Source organism: Phacochoerus africanus, chromosome 7 (genome assembly GCF_016906955.1).
Source record: "Phacochoerus africanus isolate WHEZ1 chromosome 7, ROS_Pafr_v1, whole genome shotgun sequence".
Classification (NCBI taxonomy): Eukaryota; Metazoa; Chordata; class Mammalia; order Artiodactyla; family Suidae; genus Phacochoerus; species Phacochoerus africanus.
Window position 1 is genome coordinate 71,410,845 of NC_062550.1, and position 22,746 is coordinate 71,433,590.

The following is a 22,746-nucleotide window of genomic DNA, read 5'->3' on the forward strand; positions in this document are numbered from 1 at the left end:
ATCACGGGGCTCCTCTCTGGCTGTTCACCAAATACACAATTATTTAAAACCACATTTCTCCTATTAAGAGGATCATAACTGAAAAGTTTATAGAAACTGAATTAGACAAATGACGCTGGAAGGCCAAATCCTGGAATGCAATCAGACCATCACTGTACGAAAGCCATGGCCCTTGGCCCACGCTGGCGCTCTCCAGGTGCACCCAGACTCACCTTGTCCTTGCAGGGCCTCTGGCAGTTCTGAGCCGCACACACTGCGTTCTCATCGTCAGACTCCTCTGCTCCCGACCAGTCATACTTGGAAGGGATGTCCAGCACCTTCTTCTCTCTCTTCTTCTCAGAACTCTCTTTCACAAGCTCAACTTTGGCTGCAGCAGCCTTCTCCTTCTTTTTCTTTCTCTCTTCTTCTTTTGCTAGTTTCTTGGCCAGTTTGTTCAGCTCCTTTGATTTTTCTGCACTTAATTTTAATTTCTTCTTTTTAGGTTTATCCATTTTCTTTAACTCCTTGGACTTCTGTTTTCCTTCTCCAAAAAGCTGTTCTACTTTTTCTAGCTTCCGTTTCCGTTTCTTCTCTGAGGAGTCCTTTCCTTTTATTTTCAATGGCTTTTCTTCCATGCTGTCATCCTTCAATAACATAAAAACAGAAAAATTTAAGCAAGACATTTAAAAACAGTTTTAGGAGTTCCCGTTGTGGCTTAGTGGTTAAGGAACCCAACTAGCATCCATGAGGACGCAGTTCGATCCCTGGCCTCGCTCAGTGGGTTAAGGATCCACTGCAGCCGTAAGCTGTGCAGATGCGGCTCGAATCCCGCATTACTGTGGCTGTGGTATAGGCCAGCGAATCAGCTACAGCTCTGATTCGACCCCTAGTCTGGGAACCTTCATATGCCTTGGGTGTGGCCCTAAAAAAAAAAAAAAAAAGACAAAAAATAAAAATAAAAACAGTTTTAACCTCTTATACAAGGCACCATGAATAGGCAATTTCGTAGAGAAAGAAAGCAGAATATGAGTTACCAGGGCTGGGGGAGAGAAATGAGATTTATTATTTACTGGGTTCAGAGTTTCTTTTTTCTTTTTTCTTAATCTTTTTTTGAGGGCCAAACCCTCAGCATATGGAGGTTCCCAGGCTAGGGGTCTAATCAGAGCTGAACCCACTGGCCTACGCCACAGCCACAGCAACGCGGGATCCGAGCCGTGTCTGTGACCTACACCACAGCTCACGGCAACGCCAGATCCCCAACCCACTGAGCAAAGCCAGTGATCGAGTCCACCACATCATAGTTCCTAGTCGGGTTCATTTTTGCTGAGCCACGATGGGAACTCCCAGAGTTTCTATTTGGAATAATTTAAAAACCCTGGAAATCAAGAGTGGTATTAGTTGTATAACATTATGAATGTAATTAAAACAATTGAATTAATTGTATATTTAAGAATGGTTAAAGTGATAAATTTTATGTTGTGTCCATCATACCACAATAAATGTTCTAAAAATATTTCAAGGTAAATATAATATTCAATGAAGATAACAGTAGAAAACAATGGCAAGCCCTAAATAAAATATCTGGGGTTTTTTTTGTTTGTTTGTTTTTTTGTCTTTTTGCCATTTCTTGGGCCGCTCCCTCAGCATACGGAGGTTCCCAGGCTAGGGGTCGAATCAGAGCTGTACCGCCGGCCTACGCCAGACACGGCAACGCAGGATCCGAGCCGTGTCTGCAATCTACACCACAGCTCACAGCAACGCTGGATCCTTAACCCACTGAGCAAGGGCAGGGATTGAACCCACAACCTCCTGGTTCCTAGTTGGATTTATTAACCACTGAGCCATGATGGGAACTCCAATATCTGGTTTATTTTTAGCTTGTCAGAGGGGGTAAAAAAAAAAAGGCAAAAAAAATTATTAGCATGTATTAAAACAGTCTATAGCACCTCCTTGTAACTGAGATAAAAACATACATAGAAAGCTAAACACACTAAATGTACACTAAATTATGGAGTAACTTTTTTGGTCTTCATTTACCAGTACTAAAGTTTTTATTAACTCAGTAAATTCTTGGTGGTTAAGAAGTTACCAAAAAAGTGAGCAAAATGTACAAAATTTTATCCATGATCTCATTACAAAAGATAAGCAGTGACTTTGGCAAAAGCTAAAAAATAACTGCTGTGACAAAGCAAAAAAAACTTCTCATTTTCTTTTTGACTGTCTAATATTGTTGCTATAATGTGCCAAGGTAATAAATACTAAAGATTTTGATAGTAAAAGTGTACCTAGTAACAGAAAGAACAGGGGGTGAGCTAGAAAAAGAAATACTGAAAAAACATAAGCTTGATAGTTACTTAGGAAATAACATTTGAAGATTTATTTTCCACAGATTTGATGCTGGAAAAACTTCGACAGGAACCAAAGAATCTACACAGTCGTAAAAAACACTGGATTACAAATGTCTTAAATCTATCACATTTTGAGTAGGGTATTAACTCCTCAATACTTGGTGTTTCCTTATATGTAAAATCTTTATTGAAGAGGATCAGATGAGATAATGGATGTGAAGAAAATGCTTTGTCAATTGGAAAACACTACCTAAATTAAGCATCTTCGATCTGACTCCCAAATCAGAGACAAACCGGTATGCACCAAACGTGCCTGCATCAACTGCTGGTGACACTGTACCTTCCGTTTCATGGAAATCAGTAATGGAAAAGAATAATGGAAAGAATACAGGAGTCAAATGCCAGAGTTGGAACCCAGGCCCCTCTGCTTTTACTAGATGTGTGACCTTGGGCAAGTTTCCATGTTCCTGATCCTTCTGTCTCCACACATAGAATGTGCTCCAGACTTGCTGTGTCTATCTCCCCACCACCCCCTTCAGGACTACAGAGAGGAGGAAAGAGACCTGGGATATGGCATGTATAAATGGATGTTACACACTGCTCTGCTGCAGTGTAACACAGGAATGCGACTCTCCCTCCCACCCCATCTGCTTCTTTTAACCATTCCCTTGCTTCTGTTCAAGCATGATATTTTCCCTTCCCCAACTTCTGAGCCTTTCAATAGTGTGAGTCTGGGCTAAGGAAGCTGTTCAAAACTTGTGGTTTTCAGCACCTCCCTTTCTTTTCAGCAGAAATGGTCTTTTTAAAAATTAAATTATTGGAGTTCCCGTCGTGGCGCAGTGGTTAACGAGTCCGACTAGGAACTATGAGGTTGCGGGTTCGGTCCCTGCCCTTGCTCAGTGGGTTAAGGATCCGGCATTGCCGTGAGCTGTGGTGTAGGTTGCAGACGCGGCTCGGATCCCACGTTGCTGTGGCTCTGGCGTAGGCCGGTGGCTACAGCTCCGACTGGACCCCTAGCCTGGGAACCTCCATATGCCGAGGGAGCGGCCCAAGAAATAGCAAAAAAAAAAAGACAAAAAAAAAATTAAATTATTACATAAAATCTCGATAAAGAAAACCATAAGTTAGAACCACTCTGGCTTAATAAGAAAGTGAAACAACCAGAGTACAACCCACCAAGTCATCCCCTTGCGGCAATCTGTGGTACCTCCAAGGAATCTGGCATTCTAGTTGGTTTTAAAACCACTGCATAGGAGTTCCCTTCCTGGCTCAGCAGTTAACGAAGCCGACTAGGATCCATGAGGATGTGGCTTCAATCCCTGGCCTTGCCGTGAGCTGTGGTGTAGGTCACAGATGCGGCTCAGATCATGCATTGCTGTGGCTGTAGTATAGGCCGGCGGCTAGCCTGGGAACCACCATATGCCATGGGTGCAGTCCTAAAAAGATTAAAAAAAAAAAAAAAAAACCAACCCACATAAGCAAGCTGTAAAGCCATACCTCCATGATATGCAGGAATCTGTCTTCAGAGGGTGGGTGTGTGGCCTGCAAAATCCGCCATATGTGTTGCGTCTCATCCAAAGACACCTCTAGGAGATCCCCGACCATCATAAGTTCTTCCAACTGGGCTTTAGCTCCGGGGGACAGCTCCAGCACTGGAGGCTCCAAACTCCGAGGCACCAAAGGGCTCTTCCGAGGTTGCTTCCTTGGGGTGCTAGAACCTTTCCCCCAAAATGTAAGACAAAACAAAAAATGAAAACTATTGGGAAAATGCAGGAAAATATTTACTGTTTTCAAAGTAAATATTTAGGGGAATTGTCCCTTCTCCTGCAACACTTAATTCAGCTGTTTGGATTCACCACATCAGTATGGAAGTGAAAATGAAATTAAAAACAAATACAACAACAAAAGAACCTAGAATTCTAATGACCACTCTTAAAAACTAGTTTTGGGGGTGAGGGTGGGGTGGGGGGAACAGGTTCCTTATTGATTCTTTATCTTGTGACTGAAAGGGAAGAAGAATGGGAGAGAATCTCTTAACCCATGCTCTCTCCATTTTAGAGGATACCAGAAGATTAAGCATATAACTACCCCACATAAATAAGCTGTTATCTGCCTAATAAACAGACAATAATACGCTGTTCCATAAAATCCTGAACTCTACTATGAAGAAAGTAACACTCCATTTTCTAGAGGTGTGATCTAAAGCATATGACTTATTTTCACTGGAGGGGAAAAAAGTGAATATAATAGAGAAATTATCCACCACGGGAAGAAGAACGTACAAAGATTACGAAAACCAGAATGAATATTCTTAAAAAGCAGCAAGTTCTTCAACCACTGGTAATGAACAAATAGAGGATAAATAACTACTTACCAGGCATCTTATAAAAATAAAACGGGGTTACTAGATGGGACTAGACTGCCTCTAAAGTTCTTCTAATTAGAACTCAATAACTCTATGGGAGTTCTCATTTTACAACAGAAAAACACTAACAGAGACTGGCGTTTCCAAAGTTGCATGCTCAGGTTCTATCACATTTCACGTCCAAAATTTGTGCTTAAAGAGACTTCAGGCTTTTCTCCTCCCCACACTGCTCCAAAGGGTAGTGATACCTTGGGAACAACTCTTCGAAGCAGAAGAGTAAGCATGCTCTGCACAGAAGGAGGGCGCCGTCCACATGTGAGTGACCACCTCCTCAGACTTGATGGGAATCTCTTCATCACAAAAAAGATTGGGTTCCAGACTACTGGAGGACTTCACGCTGGCTGAGTCCTGAAGAAGAAACAAAGGTGCTGAGAATCAGCAACACTTATCCTATGACAAGAATCTAGGCTTTCAGGTTAAAGCTTCTCATATAACACCGTGAAAAAGAAATGACCTTAAAATTAAATATATAGCATTAAATAAGACTGAAAATGTCCACTGGGAGAAAAAAAACAGTAACCACCACAATTTCGAGCCAAAAGGGAAAGAGTAAAACTCAAAAGTAAACCACACAGATAATAAACCTACAAGAAATTATGATGAAGTAATCTACTTTCTACAGTCTAGAGCGCATAAAAACTTCTGGAGCCACAAGTTAAGGAACTTTGACCGTTTAAGAAAAAATAAAATGGACTTAGAGGGGAGAAAGATTTAGATCCTAAGGACATCTTTAGGACACAAACTGTTTAATCCTCTCTAAAGGTTTTCAAACCTAGATGCTTACCAGTTGCTCTAACTTGCTAACTGCTCTTGCTTAATGCAATAAAGAGCCCGACTGACGATATTCAAGTTACACAATTCTGACCACTCTAATTAGGTCTCAGATGATTCTCCCCTGCAGTTAGTTTCCATAGCCCACATGTATAGCTTTAACACTCATAGTGCAATCAGAAAGACAGAAATCACAGGTATTTCAACAAGGAGAATGTGATAAACTGGTAAAATGTACATCAAAGGCTTGAAAAGGCAAAAACAGAAACACCAAAGTAGCTGCAAGAAAGAGTCGCTGTCTCTAGGGTTTAAGGTAACAAACAAAAGAATGGAAAAGCTCAGGGAAGGGGCCTGCAGGGCTGGGACCCAGACCTCTGAGGGGAAAGTGCTGGCCTCTTAGTTCTGCTCTATCTAACAGAACACAACGTGGTTGGCCTCCGGGCTGTGAAAAAAACTAGAAATTGGAAATAGCTGCCACGCCAGGGTAAAAAAATCAACACAAAAACCAAACAAAAAACCTAACAACATTGTAGTCCAATGATGACAGGAATGGAGAATAAAACAGGGGAAAGATCAAGTCCCTTTTCACTGCTCAAGCTTTTAATATTCTCTAATGCTCTCTACTGGCAGAAAGGAGGCCTCGGGCAAAGGATAAACGTGTACAGCAGAGTTGGCAAACAGCCCACTTGCTGCCTGTTTTTTGTATGGAGTATGAGCTAAAAACAATTTTTATATTTTTAAAGAATTGTTTAAAAAAAAAGAAGGCGATGTAATAGACATCATATGTGGCTTGTAAAGCTTAAAATATTTACCACACATTACATATTTACTACATAAAATATATTTACTAAGTAAAATGTTTACTATACATTATACAGACTATCCCTCTGTACACACATTATATACAGCGTAGAGTCCCAGAGCCAGCATCACCAAGCAGAGCATGAAAGTGTAGGAGACAGAGATAGCAGCTGAATGACTAATGCAACACGTGATTGTCTTTGTGGGGTGCATGAAAGCCTACCATTATCACGAGACTATCCTTAATGAAACAGGACACTTAAAAGATTTCATAAGAAGGTTCTGGAAGGTATTGCCATTGTGGTGCAGCAGAAACGAATATGACTAGTATCCTTGGGGATGCAGGTTTCATCCCTGGCCTCCCTCAGTGGTCAGGGATTTGGTGTTGCCATGAGCTGTGGTGCAGGCTGCAGAAGTGGCTTGGCTTTGGTGCTGTGATATAGGCAGGCAGCTGCAGCTCTGATTCAGCCCCTAGCCTGGGAACTTTCAATGTGCCACGGTGAGGCCCTTAAAAAAAAAAAAAAAGGAGTTCCCGTAGTGGTTCAGTGGTTAATGAATCCGACTAGGAACCATGAGGTTGCAGGTTTGATCCTGGCCTTGCTCAGTGGGTGAAGGATCCGGCGTTGCCATGAGCTGTGGTATAGGTCGCAGACGTGGCTCAGATCCCGAGCCGCTGTGGCTCTGGTGTAGGCTGGCGGCTTTAGCTCCTATTCGACCCCTAGCCTGGGAACCTCCATATGCCACGAGAGCAGCCCAAGAAATGGCCAAAAGATAAAAAAAAAAAAAAAAGATGATGATGATTCTGGAAGACAGTGTCACTCACAGGGAATTTAGGAACAGCAGCTCATATATGTCTTTCCCTCTATTCAAGAATTTAAGTCCTAAAACACAAAAGACAGGAATACTTGAGTGCTTGCCTACTTCAGTCCTCAGATGCTTCATCTCATTGACTAGAACTGTCTTTTCTGACCTTGACTCTACTCATTTCATGAAGCAAACTTTCTGTTAAGCTTTCAAACTAGAAAGGAAAGAGATCAGAAAATAATGATTGAAAGTAATGATAGGTTAAAGAAAAAAATTTTTTAATCTACTTTCTCAGGGAGAAGTAAGATATGAGGATGTACATTTTGCCTTTAAGCTGTAGCAAACAAGCAGTCCTAGTATTAGCTAACCAACTTAAACGTGACATGGGTAGCATTCCCTTTCAGCTGCTCCTGGTCATTCCTTTTTTTTTTTTTTTTTTTTGTCTTTTGCCTTTTCTAGGGCCACTTTCCGGGGCATATGGAGGTTCCCAGGCTAGGGGTCTAATCGGAGCTGTAGCCACCGGCCTACACCAGAGCCACAGAAACTCAGGATCCAAGACATGTCTGCGACCTACACTACAGCTCACAGCAACGCCGGATCCTTAACCCACTGAGCCAGGGATCGAACCTGCAACCTCATGGTTCCTAGCCGGACTTGTTAACCACTGAACCACGATGGGAACTCCCTGTTCCTGGTCATTCTATGCAACTTTATAAAGATGGTCATTAACTTCAGGATAACAAGGTGCTTAGAATATTATTTTACTGGCCAATTCAAGTTTCAGCTTTTCTCACATCTTTAATTTTTTTCATGTAATTTTTAAAAAAAATTTCCTCATTATGAGTTCCCATTGTGGCACAGTGGAAACAAATCCGACTAGGAACCATGAGACTGTGGCTCAAATCCCTGGCCTCACTCAGTGGGTTGAGGATCCGGTGTTGCTGCGAGCTGTGGTGTAGGTCGCAGATGCAGCTCAGATCCCGTGATGCTGTGGCTGTGGTGTAGGCCAGGGGCTATAGCTCCAATTAGACCCCTAGCCTGGGAACCTCCATATGCCTCAGGTGCGACCCTAAAAAGACATTTTCCTCATCAGAAATGCAACTCAAAACTACTATGAGGTACCACTTCACACCTGTTAGAATGGCCATCATTAACAAATCAACAAATAACAAATGCTGGAGGGGGTGTGGAGAAAAGGAGACCGTCCTACACTGTTGGTGGGAATGTAAACTGGTACAACCACTGTGGAAAACAGTACGGAGTACTCAGAAAACTAAATATAGAACTACCACATGACCCAGCAATCCCACTCTTGGGCACATATCCATACAAAACTTTGCAGCACGATTCACAATAGCCAAGACCTGGAAACAACTTAAATGTCCACTGACAGGTGAATGGATTAAGAAAATGTGGTATATATACACAATGGAATATTACTCAGCCATTAAAAAGAACAGAATAATGCCATTTGCAGCAACCTGGATGGAACTAGAGACTCTCATACTAAGTGAAGTAAGTCAGAAAGAGAAAGACAAATACCATATGGTATCACATATCTGGAATATAATATACGGCACAAGTGAACCTTTCCACAGAAAAATAACTCATGGATTTGGAGAACAGACTTGTGGCAGCTGGAGGGAGGAGTGGGATGGACTGGGAGTTTGGGGTTAACAGATGCAAACCACAGCATTTGGAGTGGATAAGCAATGAGATCCTGCTGTATGGCACAGGGTATACCTAGTCACACAGATAGATATAGATATATCTAGGTATATCTATATAGCATACATATATCTAGTCACTTGTGATGGAACATGATGGTGGATAATGTGAGAAAAAGAATGTGTGTATATATGTGAGACTGGGTCACTTTGCTGTATAGTAGAAATTGACAGAACACTATAAACCAATTATTATGGAAAAAATAAAAATCATTAAAGAAATAAATAATACAAATTTCCTCATTAAAATATCCCTGGATCCATTTTTATCCTGAGAAAAATATTTCCAAGCAGATAATTTAAAAGCATCTATTCTGGATGGCTAAACATATAAAGTATGTTCTAATGCTAATGGTATTCATGTGCTAAGCATGAGCTCACGTACCTGACACACATGCTGAAAAGACAAGAGGAAAAGACAGTTCATGGGTAGGGAAAAGAATGCACCCTAGTTTTTTCATACATCAGAGAGTACAAACACGTTGGTTACAAGCAGAAATGCTAAACATTAGCTCAACAAGTAATACAATCAGATGAATAAATTAACTGTAAGCTGGCAGAGTCTTTGCCAAGATCATGATGTTATTACCAGACCAAAGACAAAGGTCTTAGGCCTGATACAAAACAACAATAAAAGGCTAACAGGATCCAACCCAAAACCTTGCCAAAACCTTCCCTTCATCCTAAGTGTGGTGTCATTTTCAGAACAATCCTGTTTGCAAACATACTGTTCTATGACTATAATTCTACAAATTTAAATCATGGGCCCAAGTATACTCCATCTGTGAGTATGATATTCTGCCTAGTACCATCCAGATGAGAGATCAGAGAAAAAGACTCAAAACACAGCTAGAATGGGATTCTTAAAACATAACCATACAGACAGACCTCAACAACCCAAAGGAGGAGTTCACATCCATGGCTCAGTAGTAATGAACCTGACTAGTATCCATGAGAATGCAGGTTCGATCCCTGGCCTCACTCAGTAGGTTAAGGATATGGCATTGCCCTGAGCTATGGTGTAGGTCACAGACACGGCTTGGATCCCATGTTGCTGTGGCTGTGGTGCAGGCCAGCAGCTGAAGCTCTGATTGATCCCTAGCCTAGGAACTTCTATACGCCACAGGTGTGGCCCTTAAAAAAAAAAAAAAAAAAAAAAGCCCAAAGGAAAAAACACTGGGATCAGCCATAAATGTAAAATTTTTCTAGCTCCTCCAAGCCGTAAGTGGTTACAAGGTGAGTAAAATACAGATTTTTAAAAATTCTATCCCTTATAAAATACTGTTTCATCTATCTATTTTTGGAGCATTGAAAAAAATGCCATCACCATAAACTCAGGACAGATAGATGGCTAGCAAAATTTTCTTTTTCACTTTCAGGCCTCACACATCATATTCAATAGCTTTTCTAACAAACTCAGCGACCCAGCATGTATCCGCACAGCCTGTCCATGTGATTACCTTCATGTCATAGCCGTAGGTCTCCCGAATGTCCTCATCAGAGTCTGTCTCCTCATCATCATAATCCACCGTTTGCCGAGGGGAAGACGATACACTGCTCACCGCCCGGTTGAAAGCAGACTGCTGGAAGCTAGGCAAGTGTCCCTAAACAACAAGCACCCCACGATGAACAGACAGACACTAAACAAACATGGTAATTAATATACGCTTAAGACCTCCCAAATGTAACAAATATGCACAGTGGCTAACACAGTCCAACAGTTAGTACAGGATAAACAATGAGGTCCTACTGTAGAGCAAAGGCAACTCTATTCAATATCCTGAGACAGACCCTAATGGAAAAGAATATAAAAGAGAAGCTATGTATAACTGTACAGCAGAAATTAACACAACCCTCTAAATCAACTATACTTCAATTAAAGAAAAAAACCAGTATAGATCAAATTATTTGACGATAATGCCAAATGATATTTGCAGGTAAGATTTCATTCAAACAACCTAGGTATATACCCAAAGAAAATCCTACAGGCACACATAGAAAGAAGACATTATGTGTAACACAGCTGCTCACAACTTACTGTAATAGTCCTAATCAACTGCTAAGACAGATTCGCTTTACTATTTACATGCTGACAAATGCCAGGCTACGAAAGAGAAAAAGAGAAAATTCTACACTTGCCTGTAAGTCTGGATTAGCAGCAGCTTTCTGGAGCTCTGCACTGATGATCTTTTCAGTTTTTTCTCGAGCTGCCTGCTCCACCATCCGCTGGCTCAACACAGACAGTTTGGCCAGGGCAGAGGAGAGTTCGTCTGTGGCAAGGGCTTGCCGGGCCCTATCCTGCCAACTCATCGCACGTTCCGTCAGACACTGAAGAGCTTCTCCCTCAGGCAGCCGCACAGGCAGCTTCTGAAGGGATACCAGGAGGGACAGAATAGTCTCCAGCCTTGGCCGTCGAGATCGCATACAAAGAGGGCACAGGAACTTTACTTCTTTAGCCTGCCAGCTAGACCCTTTCTTCTGGGAACTTGACTTAGGAAGAGGAACACAGCTGTTATGAAACCAGTCTTTGCAGAGCTCACACTGGAGCATAAACCCACTTGCTGTCTTGCGGCAAATGCAGAACTTGACTTCTTCTATGCGGTCCACCATTGTCATCTTGGCTAGGTTGGCTGCTCTGAGGGAATGCATGGCTTCAATCTCTTTTTGCTCCCGTTCTTTGAAAACTGCCACCTGTGTACAACAAATATTTAATTGAAGGGAGTCACTGCAAAATACTCCAAAAACACCAAATCTTCAAGGCTGAGGGATCATCTTCACATTGCAGCCTCATGGTAACAAAGCACTGTCCGTTTAAAATTAAAAAAAAAAAAAAAAAATCATATCATAAAATTTGGGGCAGCCTGACAGTTTTCTGTGCAAACATACCTCATCTGTAAAATAATCAAGGTGCTACCCTATGTGACAATTTACATTAGTAGAGTATTTTGAATTCTTCCGTAGGGTACAGAAGAAAGACAGACAGCATGCCTTGAAATCAAGCTGCCTTGGTATGAAGCCTGCCTCTTTAACCTGTTTTAGACTACTGATCTGGGGTACAAGTTCTCTGAATCTCAGTTTTCTGGAAAATGAGACTACTACTTGCTTTGTTTTGCTGTTTTAAGCATTAAATGATAACACATGAAAGTGCCCAAACTGGTGCCTGGTGCAGAGTAAACATTCAATAAATATTAAGTTCCCATCCACATGTAATTCATTCTCTGGGGGAAAGTTCAATACAAATCAATTTTTATTTCTTTCTAGGACTTTGCAACTTATGTAGAAGAAGAAATAACAAAGCCTGATAACTAATTATAACAAGGCTTTATGCAAGTCATTTCAAAAAGATACATAAAAACAAAATTTAATTATCATGAATATTATCTGGGTATTTTCTTTTTAAACTCTGATAAACTTTGAGAAATAATTTCCAGTGTTATTTGTCCAGCAAGACTAACTTATTAGGCAGGCTCTCTAACAAGAAATTTTTTTTTTTTTTTTTAAGGGCCGCACCCACAGCATATGGAGGTTCCCATTCCAGGGGTCAAATTGGAGCTGTTGCTGCTGGCCTACACCACAGCTCATGGCAACGCTGGATCCTTAACCCACAGAGCAAGGCCAGGGATCGAACCTCTGTGTCCTCGTGCATGCTAGTCAGATTCGTTTCCACTGAACCATGACACGAACTCCAAGAAATTATTTCCATTTCCTCAAAATAGTATCACTGGTAGGCAGAAATAGCCATGTGAAGTCACTCAGTTATGCAATTCCCTACTATCACATACTGTTCAAACTCTTTATTTTCTACTTCCTCAGGCTTCTAGTAATTTTTTTTTTGTCTTTTTAGGGCCAAACCCGAGGCATATGGAGGTTCCCAGGCTAACGGTCTAATCGTAACTACAGCCTCCGGCCTATGCCACAGCCACAGCAACACCAGATCTGAGCCATGTCTGCGACCTATACCATAACTCACGGCAACACCAGATCCTTAACCCACTGAGCGAGGCCAGGGATCAAACCCGTGTCCCTCATGGATGCTAGTCGGGTTCATTAACCACTGAGCCATGACGGGAACTCCAGGATCCTAGTAATCTTAACACATTCCTCCTACTTGCCAATAAACTCATAATCCTAATTAAGTACGAAAGTTTTATTGAGCACTCGCCATATACTGAATGCTCCTAAGAGAGAGCAACAATTTTATTTATTTTTATATTTTTAAAATTTGGCCATGACTGTGCATGTGGAAGTCCCCAAGCCAGGGACAGAACCTAAGCCACAGCAGTGACAACTCTGAGTCCTTAACTGCTAGGCCGCCAGCGTCCAAGAGGGGAGTTATTTTAAATAGCACCTTGTATCAGTTGGTACAATTTCTTTGAAAAGCACAACAGCATTAAGCATCACAAAATGCTATTAAATCCTAGCCCAGGAGTGCCTGTTCTGGCTCAATGGGTTAAGGTCCCAACATTGTTTCTCTGAAGATGTGGGTTCAATCCTTGGCCTCACTCAATGGGTTAAGGGTTAAGGATCCAGTGTTGCTGCGAGCTGCAGCCTAGGTTGCAGATGTGGCTCAGATCTGGCACCGCTGTGGCATAGGCCTCAGATGCAGCTCCAATTCGACCCCTAGAGCCTGGGAACTTCCATATGCCACAGCTACGGCATAAAAAGAAGAAAAAGAAAAAAAAAACAACAACCCTAGTCCAGTAATCCCATTCGTAGGAGTCAAGAGTATGAAAATAATTTGAAAAAAAGAAAAAACTATATAAAGAAGTTCACTTTAGGGAGCTCCTGTTGTGGCTCAGCAGGTTAAGAATCTGATTTGTATCTCATGGATACTAATCAGATGCCAGTTCGATCCCTGGCCTCGCTCAATGGGTTAAGGATCCCACACTGCTGTAGCTGTGGTGTAGGCTGGCAGCTGCAGCTTATTCAACCCCTGGCCTGGGACCTTCCATGTGCTGCAGGTGCAGCCATAAAAAAGCAAAAAAAAAACCAACCAGAAGTTCACTTTGTTATTATCTATAATAGCAAACACCTAATAACAACAGGTGGTCAATATCAGAAAAGTGTTCAGAAAATTACGGACAATTTGAAGGAATATTAGACAGCTATTAGAACAATAAAAAAGGACGTTTCCTTGCAGCAAGTTAGGGATCCAGCGCTGCCAAAGCTGTGGTACAGGTCGAAGCTATGGCACATGTTATAAGTGTGGCATGGGATGGGTTCGATCCCTGACCTGGGACCTTCCAACATGTTGAGGACTCAGCCAAGCAAAAAATAAAGAAGAGAGATATGAGAAAGACAATTTCAGAGAGAAAAAGAGTAAACATTTTATATACTTGGATTCCAAATATTAAGAAAGATATGAGGGAGTTCCCTTGTGATGCAGTGGGTTAAGTACCTGGCATTGTCACTGCAATGGCTCAGTCTCGATCCCTGGCCCAGAAACTTCTCCATACCATGGGGGTGGCCAAAAAAAAAAAAAAAAAATGTGAATTCTGTATTACCATAAAGCCAAAGATAAAACATACAGAAATAAAAATAGTTAAGAACATAAAAAACAGTGAAGTCTCCTAGTCTCTTCACAGAATTTTGTATTCATCAAATTCAAGAGGTACTACATAATGTCTTACCACTGTGGCTGTATCTCTGGTTTCCTCCAATCCCTCCTCCAGATCACTCAGAGGCTCAAGGTCTAGATCCTTTTCTTTTTCCTTTTCTATTAGTTCCTTCACTTTTTTCCTTCTATTTTTTCCACTCCCATAAATACCAATGTCAGTCCGGGGACTAAGCACCTACAAAAATAAAACCAAATACTTAACTCTGGTTTTTTAAAGTTTTTTAAACTGAAAATAATAAAAGGAACCATTTATTTATTTATTTTGTCTTTTCTAGGGCTGTTCCCGCAGCATATGGAGGTTCCCAGACTAGGGGTCTAATCAGAGCTGTAGCCACCAGCCTACACCACAGCCACAGCACAGGGATCCGAGCCCCATCTGCGAACTACCCCACAGCCCACGGCAACACCAGATCCTTAACCCACTGTGCAAGGCCAGGGATCAAACCTGCAACCTCATGTTTCCTAGTCAGATTCGTTAACCACTGAGCCACGACGGGAATTCCAAAAGGAACCATTTATTGATCACTCACCATGCCCTAGACATGTTCTTACAAACCTCATTATGCATTATCTATTTCAAACCTCAAAACAACCCTCTGAAGTAAGTAGTACTATCTGCACTTTACAAATGAGGGAAACAGTTCAGAAAGGCAACAACTTACCCACAGACACCGGATTAGCACCAGGAAGCCAGCCCTCAAACATGAAACAATCTTATTTCAAAGCCCATTCTCTTAACCACTATGTTCAATATTAAAAGGGTGAGTATTTAAATGTGTGCTTCTGGAGTTCCCTGCCGTGGCGCAACGGGATTGGCAGCATCTTGGGAGCGCTGGGAGTACTGGGATGTAGGTTCAATCTCTGGTCCAGCACAGTGGGTTAAGGATCCAGCATTGTCAAGAAGGAGGCTTGGATCTGATCCCTGGCCCAAGAACTCCATATGCTGCAAAGGGGCCAAAAACAAAAAAGAGGAAAAAAAAAAAAGTGTGCTTCTCACTATCCACAACAGCCGAGACATGAAAACAACCTTAATGTCTATTGACAGATGAATGAACAAAGGAGATGTGGTACATATACAACAGAACATTTACTCAGCCATAAGAAAGAACGAAATGATATTCTTTGTAGCAACACAGACAGACCTGGAGTTTACCATACCAAATAAGTCAGAAAGACAAATACCATATGATATCACCTATATGTAGAATCTAAAAAACAATACAAATGAACTTAATCACAAAACAGAAACAGGAAGTGCCCCTGTGGTGCAACGGGTTAAGGATCTGGTGTTGCCACAGCTGTGGTGTGGGTTCAATTCCTGGCCTGGGAACTTCCACATGATCCAAAAAGAAAAGAAAAAAAAAACAAACAGAAAGAGACTCACAGACATAGAAAATAAACTCATTGTTACCAAAGGGAAAAGGTGGGATAAATTACGAGTTTGGGATTAGCAGATACAGACTACTTTATATAAAACAGCACAGTCCTACTGTATAACACAAGAAAATATACTCAATATCTGTAATAAGCTATAATGGAAAAGAATCTGAAAAATTATACATACAAAATGATCACTTTGCTACATACCAAAAACTAACACAACACTATAAATCAACTATACTTCAATTTAAAAAAATTTTTTTTTTGTCTTTTGTTGTTGTTGTTGTCGTTGTTGCTATTTCTTGGGCCGCTCCCGCGGCATATGGAGGTTCCCAAGCTAGGGGTCGAATTGGAGCTGTAGCCACCGGCCTACGCCAGTGCCACAGCAACTCGGGATCCGAGCCACATCTGCAACCTACACCACAGCTCACGGCAACGCCGGATCGTTAACCCACTGAGCAAGGCCAGGGATCGAACCCGCAACCTCATGGTTCCTAGTCGGATTCATTAACCACTGCGCCACGACAGGAACTCCTAAAAATTTTTTTTTTTTTTTTTTAAATTCAATGTTCTGAGAGAGAGAGAAGACCTCAGCTGACTTCTTTTTCTGGACACAGTATAAGATGAACTGCAAGTAAATTTGCCTAAGGCTTCAGATTTCTGGTCAACATCTTATTTTACCCAACAGGAATCACTTATATAGCCATGACCAGATAAACTGAAAACAACCCTCATCTCAGGTATTAAATCATCAACTTCTGATGAGCGCGCTGAAGTGCATATACACCTGTAACAACGTATGGCTGGAATTCTTCTTCAGAAAGGTCCTCCCAGTCCGTTCTCTCCAGGCCCGTGCTGCTGCTACTTGTGACTCCACTTGGGGCAAGGCATCAAGTCGCACAGGGATGGGGCGGCCTTTAGCCGATAAGCTCTCCAGCTGTTCCAAGTAAGCATAATTGCTGCCACTCTGAAAAACAAAAGCACATCTTCAATTTGCCATTTCTTATGAAGTTTGGCAATATATTGTTCGTAGACCTTACAAGGAGTCTAGTGTTAATTTTTTTTTGCTTTTGTTTTAGGGCCAAACCTGCAGCATATGGAAATTCCTAGGCTAAGGGTCGAATCAGAGCTACCACTACCAGCCACAGCCATGCCAGATCCAAGTTGCATCCATGACCTACACCACAGCTCATGGCAGTGCCAGATACTTAACCCACTGCATCAAATCTGCATCCTGATGAACACTAGTTGGGTTGGTAACCTGCTGAGCCACAACGGGAACTCCCTGGTGTTAATTTATTATTTTTTTACTTTTTGTTAATTTTTTAAATTAAATATTCTTTAAACCTAATTGTATCTCGAATTAAATAGACCTTCCAACATTCTTTTAAAAAGTTTGTATAAATCAATGTTGTCAAAGAATTTTGTTTTGTTAATTAATGAGGGCCCCAGTAAGATGTAAGAATTGGTTCAAAGGACAATCTAAAAACAAACAAATAGGAGTTCCCACTGTGCCACAACAGGATTGGCAGAGTCTTGGGAGCGCTGGGATACAGGTTCCATCCCCGGCTCAGGAGATGGGTTAAGGATCCAACATTGCTGCAGCTGCAGCTTGGATCTGATCCCTGGGCCAGAAACTCCATATGCTGTGGGGTGGCCAAAAAAGAAAAATATATAAATACATACATACATATATAAATAAAATAAAAACAAATACATACAAATGCAATTAGGAATGAGGAAAGGAATTTGCTAGTAGATGGAAACAGTTGTTTAATATCATAAAGGTCAATGGAATCATCTTTTCTATAGTGTGGAAATCATCTGTTCCTTATAGATTTAATTGCTTTTCTATGGACAGGTTCATTTATACCACTATCAATTCAAAATAATTGACAGAATTGTAAAACAGCTTAGTCAAAGAAAGGCTAAGGCACGCACTCCTAGAATCAAATAATCCTGAATGGTTTGCGAGAAACAATCGCTATCACATTGAGAGGACATCCAGTAATCTCTTGCCTATTTCAAAGTCTTTCACAATTTTCCCAACTGCTACAAAGCAGTATTTTAAATCTGATAAGTACCTCCATTTTATGTTTTATAAACACAGATGAGAATAGGTATTTTCAGAGTGCCCATTGTGGTTCAGTGGGTTAAGAACCCGACAGTGTTTGTGAGGATGTGGGTTCGTTCCCTGGCCTCAGTCAGTGCGTTAAGGATCCAGTGTTGCTGTGTGCTGTGGTGTAGGTCATAGATGTGCTTGAATCTGGCATTGCTGTGGCTGTGGCACAGGCCAGCAGCTGCAGCTCCAATTTGATCCTTAGCCTAGGAGCTTCCATATGCCACAGGTATGGCCCTAAAAAGACAAAAATAAAATGAAATATAAGTTACACTGAAACAGAAAGACATGAAACGCCAGTGAATTTTTAAAAGAATAATGAGAAGGTTCTGGCCATAAGAGATATCACAATGATATCATTAAATCACTATGGTACTAGGATAAGAACATACAGAGGAGAAAAATTGGAAGAGAAAATAAAGCTCAGACACAGACAGGCCCAAGAAATTACTGTGTTTACTACTACTCCCTTTTGTGGCCAACTACAACCGTCTGACTACAGAATACCTTCTGGAAAGGCCCAGACATAACCCACTCACAAACTATAAACCCTAGAGAGTCTGCCCGTCAGCAGAAGCAGTCCACTTCCTCAAAGCCTACCAGTCACACCTCCCACTGAAGGGAAGAGTCTGGTGGAGGAGCAGTCCTTCAAAATTACAAAGGAAAAATACAACAGCTACTTCTACTTGCCAACTTAGTGCTTCAATCATAAACAGCCAACTAAGGATTGTCAGTCCTCTGAGAACAACCAACTACCTGAAACAGGAAAAAAATGAAAGAAATAGAGGAGCTGCACTTACGAAAACAGATAGTTTAAAAAAAGAAAGAAAAGAAAAAACAGAACAGAGAGTAGCAACTAGGCAGGCCCCAGAAAAAGTCAACTGAAAATAAAGTGAAAAAGAAGTCATTAGAACTTGACACCTTAAATATTCTTCCTCGTAGGAGAGTTGGTGTCCTCTTTCTCTGCATAGAGTCTGCAATAAAGAGTATTTATACTCTATACTGTATATGCTGCTTAATGATTTTTATAATTCAGAAGTATGTATTCAGGCATACTTTCATCTCTAACACTTACTTCATTGTTTTGTATTACAGATGTATAAATATGTCTCTCCAACTAGAGAATATGCAATTTTGAAGTCCAAGGTTCCATCTACACCCTTCCCTTACATTTCTGCTCCCAAACAATCAGAACAGTACCAAGGGTATTGTGGTGTTCAGTAAATATTGATATTGTTTACTTTTTCTGTCATTCATTTATAAAATTTTAAAAAACTGAATTAGGAGTTCCCGTCATGGCAGAGTGGAAACGAATCCAACTAGGAAATATGAGGTTGCAGGTTCGATCCCTGGCCTTGCTCAGTGGGTTAAGGATCCAGTGTTGCCGTGAGCTGTGGTGTAGATCGCTGATGTGGCTTGGATCCTGAGTAGCTGTGTGGCTGTGGTGTAGGCCGGTGGCTACAGCTCTGATTCAACCCCTAGCCTGGGAACCTCCATATGCCGTGGGAGGGGTCCTAAAAAGCAAAAAATAAAAATAAAACAAAATAAAAAAATAAAAAATTGAAATGTAGTTAATTTACAACATTGTGTTAATTTCTGCTACACAGCAAAGTTTTATATATATATAAAACTTTTATATATATATAAAAGTTTTATATATATATACATGCATTCTTTGTTTTAATATTCCTTTCCACTATGGTTTATCATAGGAAACTGAACATAGCTGCCTGTGCTTACAGTAGGATCTTGTTGTCTATCCAATCTATACATAACGGCTGACATCTGGTAACCCCCAACTCTCTCCCCCTTGGCAAGCACAAGTCTGTTCTCTATGTCTGTGAGTCAGATTCTTTTTTGTAGATAGGTTCATTTGTGCCATATTTTAGATTCACATATAAATGATATCATATGGTATTTGTCTTTTTCTTTCTGCCTTACTTCACTGAGTACAATAATTTCTAGTTGCAACCATATTGCTGCAAATTCTGCCACTTATTTTAAAAGTGACGATGGGATACTGGGGGGGATGGGGAGAGATAAATTAGGAGTTTGGTATTAACACATGCACACATATACTACACATAAAATAGGTAAATGACAAGGACCTACTATATAGCACAAGGAACTATACCCAATATCTTGTAATAACCTATAATGGAAAAGAATCTGAAAAATATACATATATAACTGACTCACTTTACTGTATACTTGAAACTAATACAACACTACATTAATTGTGTATCAATTAAGAAAATAATTGGTATACATGGTAAAAGAGTCAAAGAGCAGTCCAGAAAATAAAATTCCTACTGCTAGGCATTAAACAAATGGTTAATTCTGTCATTCTTTTTATAGCGGGGAGTCTGCAGAAACAAGTAATATTTAAATAGGTAATATATATTTTGAAGTAAAAATCAGATGAAAGAACAAGTGGATTTTAAGTACAAAATTATTTTAGTATGGTTATTCTATTCTAAAGAATTAAAGGCTTAAACAGTTCATCTGTGAGACAGCATTACCTGAATGGTAGGACAATTCAAAAGGCTCTTTACCTGAATAGCTTCCACTTTAGTTGTCCATTCTCGAGCCTTTTGCAAGGCTTCTTTCAGGGATAACACATTGGGTAGAAAGGCTGGAATGTTCTTGGCTTCATTCACAATGCTTTCTAAACTTGCCACACTGTGCCGTGGTCTTAAAAAACACAAAAATAGGGTGGATGCATGAGAAATAGTCAAACTACTACCAACATTTAAATAACATTTTAGAATGTGTAGAGAACTGTCATATACATGAATTCACTTAATTCTTAACATAATCTCACAAGGGAAACAAAAGAGCTATTATCATTATTTCCATTTTACAGGTAAGAAAAGTGTAACTCAAAGAAGATCAATTATTTTCTCCAAAGTCATTTAATGTAGTAAATGGCAGACACAAAACACTGACTTAGAATGAACCTCAGATCCTATGCTCTTTTCACTACACTAAATCACTTCTACTTTAGTTTTCCACATCTAAAATTGTCAGAGATGCATGTTCAGCAGTGAAGTAGAAGGCAGTAGTCTAGAAATCCCATAAAGGTGACCATGTGCATTTATTTCAACTATATTTATTAACACCTAGTTAAAAACAAAGGTGAATAAAACAGGCCTTGTCCTCAACTAATCAAAACACAAGGTAAGAATTACACTTGTGCTGGGAACTAAGAACAAATTACTACAGGCTCACTACTGTGAGAAGCAGTGATTCATCCTGCCTGGAAGAGCTGAGAAGGGTGTTTGAACTGCACCTTAAGAAGTGTAATTTGGTCAAGGAGTTCCCGTCATGGCTCAGTGGTTAACGAATCCGACTAAGAACGATGAGGTTGCGGGTTCGACCCCTGGCCTTGCTCAGTGGGTTAAGGATCCGGTGTTGCTGTGAGCTGTGGCATAGGTCGCAGACGTGGCTTGGATCCCGTGTTGCTGTGGCTGTGGCGTAGGCCGGTGGCTACAGCTCCAATTCAACCCCTACCCTGGAAACCTCCATATGCCGCAGAGCGGCCCAAGAAATGGCAAAAAGACAAAAAAAAAAAAAGAAGAAGAAGAAGTGTAATTTGGTCAAGTAAAAGGGTTAAAGGAAAAAACATCAAAAATATAATGAACAAAGACATGGATAAAAATATAAAAATAAGTTGAAAATCCAGTTTAAGATGGGGGATGGTGAGAATGGGCAGTGAGGTGGGTAAAAGCAAGAAATAGGGGAATTTGGTAGGAAAGAAAGACGCAGACTAAGAGGTCTTGGGAGCCATAAATTTTGCTATATAAGCAAGGGGAAGCTAATGAGGATGAAACAGTTTCATCCCCCATCAATCCTACTAGGTGCTAGGCCCCGAGCTAAACCTGAGAGATGACTAATGCACAAGACTGCTTCATGAAACTTTTTAATCTAGGGGCAGTGATTATTAAGAGTTATGATACACTGTAAGCACAATGATAAAGCAAAGTAGATGCTATCAGAATATAGAGTAAAGGGACTTAACTGACTTGGCAGTGAAGGAAGGCTTCCCAGAAGTGATCTCTAAGCTTGCTCATCCTTTCTAAATAGGATCTGGTCAGGAAAGCTGGGACCAGAATCAGGGCAGGGGTGGTAGAGGTGCACCACAGGGAATGGGCAGAGGGGAAGAGTATTCCGCAGGAGAATAAAACAAACACATGCAGGAGTTCTCATTGTGGCACAGCAGAAACGAATCTGACTAGTATCCAGGAGGATGCAGGTTCGATCCCTGGCCTCGATCAGTGGGCTGGGGATCCATCGTTGCTGTGGCTGTGGTGTAAGCCAGCAGCTGTAGCTCTGATTTGACCCCTAGCCTGGGACCTTCCATATGCCACATGTGCAGTCCTAAAAAGAAAAAAATAAATAAATAAAAAAATAAAATAAAACAACCCAAAAACATGTGCAAAGCAGAGACAAGAAAGAACACGGCATGTCTGAAGAACCGGGGCAGGGGTGGGGGGGTGAATCTCTATACTTGGAATACAGAATATAGGATATAGGAGGAAGAATGGCAAGGAGTGAGGCCAGATATTTAGCAAGGGGCTAGATTTCAGATGGCCATGTAAGTCAGGTTAAGGAAGCCTGACCTTCATCCCAAGGGGAAGGGAAAACGGTGAAGGGCTAAGGGGGTCAAGTAGTCACTTTAGTTTCAGTGTGGAGGATGGATTACACAGGGGTGAGGTCACAGACAGAACTTGTTACTGTGGTCTCAGCCAGCTGTAACAACAGATCAAGTTGAA

The 22,746-nt window shown here is 41.0% G+C and overlaps 1 protein-coding gene across 1 annotated transcript in view; it reads right to left on the reverse strand.

Annotated features, from left to right (window-relative positions):
• The window catches only part of KDM5A (lysine demethylase 5A), an 86,913-nt gene that overhangs the window by 10,703 nt on the left and 53,464 nt on the right, over positions 1-22,746 (reverse strand). The window contains exons 20-27 of the mRNA XM_047787849.1: positions 20,527-20,665; positions 16,640-16,819; positions 14,486-14,647; positions 10,995-11,546; positions 10,316-10,459; positions 4,941-5,100; positions 3,825-4,045; positions 213-623 (exon numbers count right to left, since the gene is read on the reverse strand). Of these exons, the coding sequence (XP_047643805.1) occupies positions 213-623; positions 3,825-4,045; positions 4,941-5,100; positions 10,316-10,459; positions 10,995-11,546; positions 14,486-14,647; positions 16,640-16,819; positions 20,527-20,665 (1,969 nt within the window). The remainder of the gene's footprint in view (positions 1-212; positions 624-3,824; positions 4,046-4,940; positions 5,101-10,315; positions 10,460-10,994; positions 11,547-14,485; positions 14,648-16,639; positions 16,820-20,526; positions 20,666-22,746) is intronic.